Source organism: Colias eurytheme, chromosome 15 (genome assembly GCF_061535395.1).
Source record: "Colias eurytheme isolate Ceu_HAF_F1 chromosome 15, ilColEury1 Martin Lab GWU primary, whole genome shotgun sequence".
Lineage (NCBI taxonomy): Eukaryota > Metazoa > Arthropoda > Insecta > Lepidoptera > Pieridae > Colias > Colias eurytheme.
This window is the reverse complement of record NC_142994.1, coordinates 1,063,421-1,077,352: the sequence shown is the minus strand read 5'-3', so window position 1 is coordinate 1,077,352 and position 13,932 is coordinate 1,063,421. Positions and strand designations below refer to the sequence as shown.

At 34.8% G+C, this 13,932-nt stretch overlaps 1 protein-coding gene across 1 annotated transcript in view; it reads right to left on the bottom strand.

Annotated features, from left to right (window-relative positions):
• The window catches only part of Ten-m (teneurin transmembrane protein Ten-m), a 231,386-nt gene that overhangs the window by 141,977 nt on the left and 75,477 nt on the right, over positions 1 to 13,932 (bottom strand). Inside the window, exon 3 of the mRNA XM_090110419.1 lies at positions 7,715 to 7,906. Within this exon, the coding sequence (XP_089966545.1) occupies positions 7,715 to 7,906 (192 nt within the window). The remainder of the gene's footprint in view (positions 1 to 7,714; positions 7,907 to 13,932) is intronic.

Below are 13,932 nucleotides of genomic sequence, written 5' to 3'. Positions count from 1 at the left end.
AAATTTTATTCCCATATTATAAAGAGAGACTTTGAAATATCGATAGTAAATTATGATTTTCAGGCTAAGTGCCGTCCATAGCCGTTTTACACCAATTAACTTCATATTGATTAGGTAATGCATTAAACCTAATGCCCGTGTGAATGGACCCTGACTGCGACATACATGTTTTCAGTAATGTATAGGGTAATTCTAATGCTATTAATGTATGCGCTAGGTATTAAAATATGCGTAAAAATTAACTTACATAGAGGTTTTCCTACTATACCTTGTGTGCCTTAACGTTATGTCCCTAAACGGGTAATTTCTACAGAAGTATACATTCTGATCCAATAATATCTTATATATAAAAATGAATCGCAAAATGTGTTGGTAAGCGCATAACTCGAGAACGGCTGAACAGATTTCGATAATTCTTTTTTTATTATATTCCTTGAAGTACGAGGATGGTTTTTATGTAGAGAAAACGTAGATATGTACCACGGGCGAAGCCGGGGCGGACCGCTAGTCTTATATATAAAAATGAATCGCAAAATGTGTTGGTAAGCGCATAACTCGAGAACGGCTGAACCGATTTCGATAATTCTTTTTTTATTATATTTCTTGAAGCACGAGAATGGTTTTTATGCAGAGAAAACGTAAATATGTACCACGGGCGAAGCCGGGGCGGACCGCTAGTTAAAATATAAAATTAGGGCATTTTCACGTTGCTTGAGGCAAAATATAGTCAACAACTACACATTGTTCAGCTTAGTAAATTCTTAAACGATATATAACCCTCAAAAACGGCTCACCCCAAACGAAAAAAAAAATCGCAACACGGTATTTGTGTTAGCAGTACCACATTACTATCACCGATAGATGACGGCTTATTCCAATGCAATAAGGACATCACAAGGTTGCAAGACTATAACTTCTTAAAGAGGCAAAATTGCCTCTTCCTTTATATCTCTTTGCTTTTGTCGCGACATCGCGTTTCCAATGTATTTTATTTCGTATTATTTATTGTGGACCTCGTGTCAATGGAGTCATATAATTAAAGGTAATGTTATGTGGAAAGAATTTATCACGGTATTGTGAAGAATCATTAACGCGGACATTTGGGTCTATTCGATTTTATTTATAAGAAATTGTTCGGGCAGTTGATTACTTTGTGTATTAGTTATTGAATAGAACATTTAATATAAATAAGTGATAATTATTGACATAAAGATTGTTATTATTAAATATTATACTTGTGAATGTAATAGATACATCTGTTACTAAATACATAAAATTTACTAAGCAGATGTTTTTGCAATTCTAACGACAGAGTTTAGCATGTTAGTTTTTGTAAGGGGTGGAAACGAATTATAAAATACCTATAAATTTGAATAACCCTAGTAAATCATTTATTTTATAGATCAATATACTGAGTTAAATAAGTTAGAGACGCTGCGGTTGAATAAGTTATAGTTTGCTAATAGCTAAGATCGTTCGATGATTGACATTTGGCTTGCTTATTTAATAACAACTCCCACATGCGTTCAAAAGTTAACTCCATGAAACATAATATATTCTAGGCATTAGTTATAACACACAAAAATGATGTAGCACGATACATGAACGAAAAGCTTTGAAATACGGACGAGAAAATGTAACACAATAATAAAAATTGTCTTAGTTATTACTTATTACATAACATTTCTATGAAGCGTCATCCACGATTTTTGACGCGCGAATATCGATTCCCAAACCAGTCTATTCATACATAGCGTAATCCGGAATTCACGATAAATTTATATACTGCAGGATTTGTTTTAACAGCAGCTTTTAATCTCGTTATGCGCAATTGTGTTTCCCGTATATGGTCCATATTTTGTTATTCAGCCTTTGTCTTGGATAAAATACGAATATCGGTTTAAGGTGTAAAGTGTTACAATGTAAGATCTGTTATTTCTATGTTGATAGCCGTTTTTGTATCTACTTAATGCAATGTTTAGTCGCGAACAATTCTAGGAAGTGCGATGAATATGTTCAGTATAACGTTCCTGGGAAAGTGCACATGCTCCCAACTTATATTTGCGACGACATTTACTGCTTTGACTTGAATAATTTATATATTTTCTTGTTTGTTCTTCTAAGATGTTTTATCACCAGGATTGCAAATAGATTTCTCTTGAACAAATTAAATGTCACCGTCATTAATGTAACTTCATTTCAAAACTTGATACTAATTATCGATTGTAAAATAAAAAGGGCTTTCAAATATTTGAAAGAGAACTTAATTTAAAAACGCCTTGTTTAAATAACTAACAGGCAATATCTATCTGCATAGCTGCGAAAAATCTATAAAGTTAAATCAGGGCAAATTTACCCTACACTTCAAACAACGGAACAAACTAATAATTAACTTAAAATAATGATTTCCCCAACGGATACGGGAAAAATTAAAAACAGCAACACTCATATTTACAAGTTAGATCAGATTTAGGTTCTGAACAAACAGGCCATTGTTTTCCATAAACATACAACGTCGGATTTTAAAATTAACATATTGTTTTGTATTTATTCAACAAATTATAATTCTCTTGGCAATTTGAATGTTAATAATTTATTACTCCTGTTACGAAATTAAAAAGGTCCCATAGGCATCATTATCATACATTAATTGTTTCAAAACATTTCAACGGCTCAAGTTTCGGCGCGGTGATTTATCGTCTTTTTATTTAACGTTCCTGGCCATATATGAAAGTTATGTAATAAGACTTATATAATTTTTCAAGCTCTATCTATTGTTGGAGTGTACGAACATCCAATAAGTTCATCTATAGCAATACAGAATTCCGCGCACAAAACTAACACTAGAGGTACATTTGGAGACAATAGCCCGGGGCCTGGCGAAGACAACAACTATCGACGAACTGAAGAAGCTACCGAAAGGGAAAACTCCGCAGCGACGCTGTTATTTTCATTTAAGTTTGAAAATTGCCAGCGAGGCCGCGGCGTACCGCCAGCACCGCGCAAATTGTACGCGAATAGGGATCGATAATGGGATTCTAGGTGCGATTTTCTTCTGAGATGGGCCACTGTGTAAATCTTCGAGATAGAAAAATTTCGGAAATTGTCTCCGAGATTTATCGCTTGCCGCGTGCGCGAGAAATTGTTTTTTGATTTTACAGCAAGGTATTACGAGTAATATGAGACAGGCCCGCCTTTTGTGCCGGGTAGGTTGGAGCGGGTGTAAAACTTATTGTTTCATTTTCGAGTTATTGCACGGAAAATTATTCACTAAATGGAACGAGTTCTGATATTTATGTATTACGATTTTAATAAGCGGCCTATTTATTTGATGAACAACGGAAATTTATTTAATTTGTCGCAAGAAAGAAACGACGTAATAAATTTTAATCCCGATTACGCGAAACTCTTTCGTGGTCTTTCAAAATTCAAGATTATTACGCTCCCATTTCTCGGGCCTTTGAGTATTGCGAGGCCAAAAGATTTTTATAAAAAGAAACTTCGTCTACGAAATTATGATTCAATTAGTATTAAAGGATTGGAATCTCAAAGGAGTCGAGTTTTTCGGGTCTGTCGAGTACGACTGATACAAACTCCTTTGTGCTTTCGAGCAGACTAAGCAGGACCCGGCTTCTCGTTTGTCGCATAAAGCTATCGGTACAAATAATAAGCGGAAACATATAAGGAGTACGGACGGGACATAAAGGTTTCACGATAAGCGGAGAGCGGTGGAGTGCACCTTTGGTTTTGAGTTGTTTAATTTGTATTTGCGTCAGGAATCTATATGTTTTTGAGTGACACTCATCAGCTGTTATGTTCTTTGACACAAACGAAATTGCGAGATAACAGGAGCGAGATCGAACAAGAGACTTCATCCGTCATGGGTAATACTGGATATTTGTTACACTCGAAGCCCCAACAGCGTCGCGGATTAAGTGACGAATTATACATTTTTTTACTCTTCACAACCTCGCGATTATTCCGCTCCGTTCGTAACTTTGAGTTATTCGTCTTAAGGATTAAGGGGTGCTTGGAGCGAACGAAATTTCACGGAATTCCCTTGATGGATGAATACGGAAACCTTAATTCCGTAATTCCGGGGTGCAAAATAGTAAAGAAGATGAAAAAGTGCGCGCCGGTGACATTAATGACATCATATTCTTGCCACTTCCGTGGAACAAGTTGATACAAAAAATACACCAAGCATTTCTTTCACTCTTTAAGGCAGTGAACATATTTTCATTGTAGAGAATATAATACTAAAGTATTTTTAAAATAGAAATGTCGTAGATCAAGCAGTCGCAAATGTAGTTCATCAATTTGACTTTAACAAAAATGTACAATGTAAAATTAGAAATTTTGTTTTGTTAACGTTAAAATGGCATTTAAAGATCAAATATAAAGGTGAATTAAAGGGCAGCTGAAACATTTCCGGCATCCAGAGCGTGGTATCCACTAAACGATGTCGCCATATGGAAATTTAAAAGGACATTCATTCATTAAACAGACACATAAAAATTTAACGAAGCGCGTCTACGCTCAAACGAATTTCCTGTTTTCATTGCAACTATTAACGCATTCGAAACACAGATAAATATTTACATCTCACTCTTTCACACTGCAGTAATCAGAGATAGAAAAGGATGCTATAAATCCCTTATTCAGAACGGTACGTGTCCATCTATCTCTCGACAGGCCGGGGACATGCGTTTAATAGAGGCAATTAAAAGTGACACTGGTCCTACCAAAATATTGTCGTATAAAAATGTCATTGGTACTGCGTATCAAATTGTTTTACACCTCCCGTTTACGACCTGTCGCTCGTTTATGGCGGCAATCGATGCGATGTGGACTTTTTAAGGGTCTGTCAAAACTTGAGCATGAGCGAAGCCTTGAAAATTTCTTTTTTATTAGTTCCATTCATGGTGTAGATAGAGTCGTATAAGACATTGCTTTACGTCTGACATGACCGAACAAAGGTGCTATAAAAATAACGACATAATTATCGAAACTTCACGCCATCTTTACATTTCTTTGGGCTTATAAAATTTCATGTCAACATTCCTCATACAATTTTAATGCAAAACAATATTGAAACATCCCATTATGAACCTGTTCCTGTGGGATAGCTCCTGGGAAAAAGGTTTTAAAAGCAAAGCAGGAAAAATATTTTATTTCAAAATACCCAGCGAAACAATGACAATGTTAATTGAAATCCGGATATTCTCTATGCTTTCTGCCAATAATATAACAAAACCTTTTGAGCTTTAATCATTGTCTCCGAAGTCAGTCGCAGAAATATCGAAACAACAAAGGTTACGTTCAGTTTCACATGTCAAACGTTATTTGCTCACTGATATTGGTCTTTATTCCAACTTTTTTCAGCTACATGAATTTTATGTTGTTATTTTGATTCCCGGGAACACATCTCTGACGCAAATAACGATTCGGTAAACAAAGATCGTCCTTTTCATTACTTGGTATGTCAAATATCAAATTTGACGTACCTTTTTTGATTAAGGTAAATTACGCTGGGCTTTTATTAGCAAATTCAATTAAACGATGTTAACGAAAGGGTTGGTTTGTAATTGTCGTTTGGAATAAACATAAAGCATCAATTTTATTGTTTACCGCGCCACTTTTTATAGCACTATTGGGTTACGAATCCATGAAATAAAGCAAATGTTATTTCCCAAATTATTACGGATAGGAGCGATGAATATTATTATGTTAAGTATTGAATTTCTCAAACGTTGTTACTAAATTAGAATATTATTAAAGCAAGATTTCACCGAAGTTTCCAAATTACAAATACACCGTAAGTAGGATCCCGTAAGCAACCACAGCCCAGTAATATTAAATGTCCTTAATGGCAAAAGCGCATTCAACGTAGCTGAGAAGCAACTTAGACACATTATAAAATTAAACGACTTTGCAATCCGATGCAGCGTTGAGGTAGGAGGGGAAAAGTGTTTGCGGGAATACAAAATGAAGCATGTGATTGCAAGCGAATTGTATTATGGTGTTTCAGATATAAATCGCGTCTAGAAGAGAGCGAGTGTCACGTACACTAAATAATGAGCTTCCAAATATTTGTGGAGCTGCTATTTTAGTTTATGTCGCGTGCTTTATATATTCAGATTTTAATCTTGACAGAAAATGTTTCGCTTATCGTATTATGCAAGGAATATATTATTTACGGAGAGACTTTGGTTCCAGAAAATATTCCGCAGTTAGCCATCTAGTAAATAAATAGGACGAGATAATTTCAAGGGATATGACTCTTCCAGTGAATATGACATTTTTGAAAACAAGACGACGGTGAGGCCTCTCAGCGCTTACGTAATGGATTTTTATCGCGTTACCCTCCATGGAAATTGAATAGGAAAACCGACGGAGTCCCGCTTTTAATTTGCCTACCGTAGACTATAATCGCCGGGGATTTCATTGAATGCAATTAAATTGGAATTCTTGTGCACTCTGGAATGGACCACGATTCGATAGAATTAGTGGGTCATTGTAGTTGTCCGTTTTGTTTCAGCAAAACGGGGACTATTATTGAAATGCCTTTGAATCTATTCTCGACGAGTCTACACTAATTCTAATGGAAGTTATTGTCTCAAGTAATTCAAGTGTTCGAGTATTGTTCGGTTTTTAATTAAACTCTTATTTGATTTTTACGCTGTTTAATGACGATATTTTTCTGCGTTTTACCGTACGTTTTAGTCAAGAGAGTCTAGCATCCGATTCTACTTGCTATACAATGTATGTAATTTGTATACCTTATTTGTTTTGTTATCAAAAGTTTAGGAACATTAATTAACTATTGAATACAGCACAGCAAGGATAACCTTTCACAAATATTAGAAGGAAACAATTCGATCCCACCACATGTTTTCGATGGACCGAAAACTTTCCTGACCCTGTTTGTTTACATACAGTTTTTGGGTTCCAATTTAAACTATCGTTGCTTTTATTTGTCGTTTACTGTAACGTTTGTCCTACCGCGGTTAGTTTGGCTCAACCTCCTGTTGGAGCAAAATTTATTCGGCCAATGTTTGGTTCTCCCAAAATTTAGGGATAATTTGTCGAGTGTACAATGAAAGTGGTGTTTAATCTTTAATTTGGGTCGTCCCTACATCGGTGGACTTCATTCTGCCTCGTACGGCAATTTAGATAAGTGATGTTATATTTTGGGGAAAGTAATCATACATTAGGTATGCTCTGAAAATTTCCTTCATAATAAAATTATGCAACATGTATCAGATATATCGTGGCAGTTTGTTCAATATCCTACTCATGCACGTCACTTGACTTTAATCAATCTCAATTGAGTGTTATAAGATACTCCTTTCTTTTACGATCTCGTTTTAGTTACAAATTCATTACTTCAATTACTTCGAGAAAATCGCACTATCACATATCAAGAGCATAATGTTTAGTATATTAATTGTTACCAATCGAGGACATTTACAAAATAAGAAAACAGTTCTGAATGTGAATGATGTACGTGGAATGCAATTTTCTAAGAAGTAAAAAACCTAGTAGACATCACAAAGATAAAAAAAAATTGTATTATCCAATATTTGGATTAACAATCTATGCAAAAACACTTTTGACTATTAAAATACTTTTAACATAGGTAATAAGCGTACGATTATCACGATTGCCTTCATCTGTTCCTCCTTATCAATTCTAGTTCTTCGATTCTTACCGTTTTGCACCAGCAGTGTGGAGTCCCTCGCGAGAGGTAGCTCGGAGTCCGTGAGGGTCGCGTCAGATGCGTTGTCTGATGCTGAGGTGGGGGTCGTGGGGGTCGGGGACTCGGAGAGACCTCGCCGTGCGCGGCGGCCGCTACCGGAGCTTGAGCCACTGCCCGAGCCGTACGGGTGGAGCCGGCCCAGGCCTGGGGACAAGATACGTTCATGTAAGAAAAATTAAAATAAGCTTAACTTACAGCTCATATTATAATATTAATAAAATTTGTGAATTCATAATTATAACATGTTTGTGACGCGAACCTATAATATTTTTTATACCAAAAAATTTTCTACGTGGCTAAAGTTTACAAAAAAATCCATCAAGTAATAAATTTATTTTTATTTTAAGGCCCTAAAAGTATTGAAAATTCATAAAAACAAACTGTATGTAAAGCATGCTAATCCCAGTGGAACAACGTTAACACATAAATAACAGAAATTTAATATCACCGCTTTCTTATACGGAAATCTACAAATCTATGAATTCGTAAAGCATATAATCTTGAAGAGAATTTATTTCCTTTTCAATACAGTTCCATGTGACACTTTAATTTCCACGGCACTACAAAAATGGGTCAAGCGTGAGTTCTGCGTAAATCGAAAAATCACTTTCCTATACGCCGAGAAAACTCAGGTGTATTAAATATGTCGTATATCAAACGGAATCGTATTTGACTGACAGACAACGCAATTCAAATCGATTATTATTAAACGGATTTCATATTTTTCTTTATATATTTAAATACATTTTTTTATTTATTAGTTATAAAACTATCTTCTTACAATTTCACACCTAAAATTAAAAGTCATACTTGAATCAAGTTTCACATAGATGCAACCTTCGTGAAAGACAAGCTACTGTCGTCATAAAAAAAAAACAAAACGGAAATGGGGGATAAACATTGTATGAAAACGGCAGTCGCGCGGAAACGTGGAGTGCACAGTGAAGGGTTAAACGTACTTTTTTTAGAATAAAAAAAATTCAATATTATTATGACATTTTTTAAACATATTTTACTGCGACATATTTTATGTGATATATCATAAAGTTAGTAAGTAAAATAAAATTACGTATACTTAAAAATAAGGTTGAGACGATAAAAGCTTGAAGTAAATATAATGTAATATTCAATATCGCTAATAGATAGCATATCAAAGAACCACAGAAAGGATATTAATAATAAAACATTTTATTTATGTACAAAAGATATACTAATAATTTTCCTCTATATTGTAAGAAGGTTTTTAGCTGGCTTTGATTTTCTTTGTAAAATTGTGGTTTGTTAATATTTTAGGAGACTTGTGTTTACTCTCTAATGCCTTTTATTTTTGTTCTTTTATTGATTTGTTTTAATTCTTTTCCTTGTCAACAACTGTAGCTTTACTATCTTGGTTTAAATAGCATTACATTTCTTTTTCCGACCAAATTTCATATATCTAAATACACTACAATAAGGACGCCAAAACATAACATAAAAACTATAATCTAGAAATATTGATTAAAACATACGATAATAACGTGGCTTCATGAATATTCCAATATTTGTAACAACATCAGCAAACTTTATTAATTTCATACCTAATAAATAGAGGCACCCTAATCTCTACTTTAAAATATTCCTTTTAGGCATACGTAATCCACAAGGTGATTAAGTGCGACGTTATCAATACGGGGCCAGCGTCTTAATCTCGTTTCAAAAATATCTCATTACCAACTTCATAAAAGCTTATCCCGGTTCATAAAATTCCTTTTAATCCGAACTCTAATCGTATGAGACCATTAAGGAAAAGTATCAGAAAGGAATAAACCGGCCATGCCGAGACGGCGCGCTGAAACTTTTTAATTTAAGGCAAACATCCCGAGAGGCCCAACTCAAAGGACTCGAAGAAAATAAAATTAGTTCGGACTCTACCTCATTACTGGAGTTAGTAATTGAGTATGCAGATTGCATGTGAAGTTTTTAAATGTCAACTGGCTTGTCGCAAGCCAATAGTGGAATAGTGCAATAGTGGGTGGAATTGGTGTGATGTTAGGGCGCAATTTTAATGCAAGATATAAGAATATCGTGCGGTCACTGACGAACGTTGAAGCTTAGTAATTCGTTGTTGAAGTTGACTAGCTTTATGGGTCTGTTGAAGAGCTGAAAATCGATACTAAAGTAAAGCTTTATACGAGAGGAAAATCAAAATTATCATCATATTTAAACTTTCGAGTAATTGAACTATTGCAACGTAATAAAAAAATAATCGTTGATGATATAGCTCTTATTATAAACGAAAAGCGTATAAATACACCATTTCAATGTAATGTAAGAGAAGTAGGTTATCAACGTAATATCTAGAACTGAATATTAAACTCAGCTGTTTGAGTGAAATATGTAGATTTTATTTTAATAGCAGTTCACATGACGACGTCGGTGAATTTTCCAAGTTCCTGCATTTGAATTCTTTAAAACCATTACGAATGCTCCATACGATATTATTATTGAAATTTGTAACGAACGACTCCAACTGTTTTGAATTTTGTTTAATGTGTTAGAACTATAAAATTGCGATCGAATTTTTGAGACTATATTTGGCAAATACAAACATTGTGAAATGAAATAAAATAGGAAGGACTAAAATTTCATTAAAATGCACGCTTGTTTCATTTTAACGACAATAATGAAGAATATTAAATAACCAGAACTTCGAGATTTTAACAATAAGAAATATTTGTATCGTCATCTTTAGATGTATAAATAAATCATTTATTTCACTTCAATGTATGAATGAATAACTCGATTTAAATTCAAAAAGTGCACATAATTTCACAATGATTACACAAAGCACGACACTAATCAAATAGTCTGTAACTTATTCACATTTTCTAAACAGCGAAGTTATTCAATGCCATAATTAACAGACTCCTTTGATAAAGCACAATGGGCTTGTTACAGATTTTTGTGTTCCCTTCAAGTTTCTAGACGTTTCTCTAATTTGGTTATTTTGGATGGCCAAATAAATACCGATTGTTTAAAATTTCAGAAAAATCTACATGTCGCTATTATAAATCCTTTAAAGTAAGAATTTACAAAAAAATAAATAAAAGATTAGATGATGTAGTGTACCTTAGTGATGTACTAATAAATAAATAAATAAATATTTGCATAAATTTTTCTTAAGTACCTGTAATTTGGGTTTTTATTTAGTACCTGATTTAATAGAGTACACAAATTGTTTATTGTTTTTTTGTTAAATATCTGCTCATACATAAAATAATTTATAAAATTTCATACGTCTGATAGAAATGTCGTGATAATCTTTTATGTAAAAATGAATCGCAAAATGTGTTGGTAAGCGCATAACTCGAGAACGGCTGAACCGATTTCGATAATTTTTTTTTTATTATATTCCTTGAAGTACGAGGATGGTTCTTATGTAGAGAAAACGTAAACATGTACCACGGGTGAAGCCGGGGCGGACCGCTAGTAATGAATGATTTCCTTACACAAAAAGTAAGTACTTGCCTATCTATAAAAACGTGATCACTTTCACCACAGAATAAATTTTAAACTGAATAAAACTAATCCAAGGTTACCGGATCACACACCACCACTCGCAAATAAATCGCGAACTAACTAACAAACGTGGGTTAAAAATATATAAATAAAAACATTACTGCATCCTGTGATAAGGATATCGCAGGATGTCCGTAGTGATAAGGGGCGGTTGTTTCTAATTATTTTAACTTCAATATTTTGCCGGATAATTTTGGAATTGCCTGTTTCGATTTTTGGTTAAAAAAAATGGTCGAAGGAAAAATGGTTAATGATAACAATAATATTATATACTTTATAGCACCAATATTGTATAGAAGTAATGTTAAAAGACAATTATTTTAACTGTTGAGCCAAAAAGTCGGCCTTATCACTACTAAGCGATGTCTGCCAGACTACCTAAGGGTAGGACCATGGTAGGACTTTATTGCAAATGATTGTACACACGTTATACAGTATGGGGTGTAATGTGAAGAATGTTGTTTCGTTAATGTGGGAATGTCAAAACACTACAGTGTTTGAGGAAAATAAATGGTTATATTAAAGAGAGAGATTTATGGTACACATATACAGATGTGAACCGAATCTTTTCCATACTCACTAGGAGACACGGTTCACGGTTCTTCGTTGAAATAAATAACAATGAAAATAAATATGGAATATTTTAATTCCACCTCTAAAGAGCTTAAACGTCGATCGCATCGTAAATAAAATAAAAGGAAACACTGCAAAATGTAATTCAACGGACTCATACATATACAATTGGTAAGTCGCTTACGTAACAAAATCACGTCTACATGAGTTACCGAAAATTCACGAAACATTCGACAAATACTAAACCCGGTTTCCGCACGTATTGTTAGCGCTTCGTTACTAAAGAAACTACAATTTGTATATATAAGTAGAAATGAACCAACAAATCTGACACCCTCAGGGGAGGCTGTCACAATCACTCAATGGTAGGCGAAAAAAATGCACGAAATTCCTTTGGATCCAACAAATAGAGGTGTAAATTCGAGCCTTGCTCGAGTTCTCGTGAAAAATTCTGGTTAAAATTATTCGGGTGTCCGTACAGGTGTCCGGAGTTGTGATAGCTGGCTTCTAATTAATGCTACTCCTAATTCCTATCCTACCAATTGTGAGGCGAACGTTAGTTTGGATATATGAAGTCTTCTTTTACTGTTACAAGCAACAAAAGACATCTTTAATGAGTTACGTGCAAAATTAGCAAATTTGTTTCAAGAACTAGTTAATAGTTAAGAACTTAAGTAATATTTTCTAAGTTATCGTTGCCAAGATAAAAGTTATTGAGTAGAATAGTGTAGTAAGTATATCGTAAACATATAAAAATTCTATGAAGTAGTAGCGTTTGCAATCTCTGTGTCATAGGCCATTTTATCTCCCGGCTTTTATCGCTTGTTTTGTAACTTATGTGTGGGACACTATTATAGCTGAACTGTGACACGCATTGTTCATATCTAACCGGGGAAATACCAGACTCACAAGATACGAGCATTTTGAACAATATTGCCGTTGTATCGTTTGAACTGTTTGCACACATTTATCGATGGAATAATTCCTTAAACAGTTCTCAGTTCAATAAACGGACCTGTGCTTCCATATGTAAATCAATGTGAACCCGCAGACCCTACACCAGATATAATATTCTAAACACGGCGTCCCGCGTTAAAGCAAACGCAGAAATTTGTCACATGAGCGATGGCTCACCTACGTGTTCCGCCGACCAAATCCCAAATATAATCCTCTCCTACACGAATAAAACACACCTTTATTGCTTTAAGGAGAGAAGCTTAAATCCTGCGTGGCTACCTTCGGGGATTTCACATTCAACACTGGCGTACCGAAATTACCGGCCGTTTTATATCTTACCTTTCTAATCAAAAAGGTTATATTCGATTGTCTTCGCCAAGAAGTGTAGTCGGAACGTGTGCCACTGTATGATTTCATGCCAGCAAAAGTAAAGAAGGTTGACAAATAGGTTCGCCGTGCCGATGTTCAGTTTTATTAAAATTAAAACGTTCCATCGTTACATTAATAAGGAGATGTAAGGGCGAAATCCGCGTAACTCCGTTTGAATTTACAACGCGAACACGAGGGATAAGCTGAACATTTTTATTATCATCGCTGTAGTTTATTGCCTCGCGAGCTTAAGCATTAGAAATAATTTTCACTGGGGCGGGTGTACTTAGAAAAAGTCGGGAAAATAGTCGCGCTTAAGACGTATAATCCTGACAGTTTTGCGAAATACCGACTGAATAAGAAAACAAAGAGAAAGATAAATCTGTCAGGCCTCAGCAAAACAGGCGAGTCGAAAGGTCCCGTCCACAGTCGTAATTCAATCTTAGTCGCACAATTTCACTGACAATTTATTCGACATGAACTGTAGTTGTCAAATGCTGACGTTCGCGTATCGGCGGAATAAATGATAGACATAAAGGAGGCTGGAGACAACGCCGGGCTCTGTATTGTGATCACGTAGGGACGAGACTCGGCGGAGACGCAATCTTCGAGCAAAGAATTACATTTATCCAAAGAACGGGGAAATCACTAGTAATTCAATGCATAGGGGCGATGAGACACATGCAAATATTAGACATGTCGGCGTTACGGAA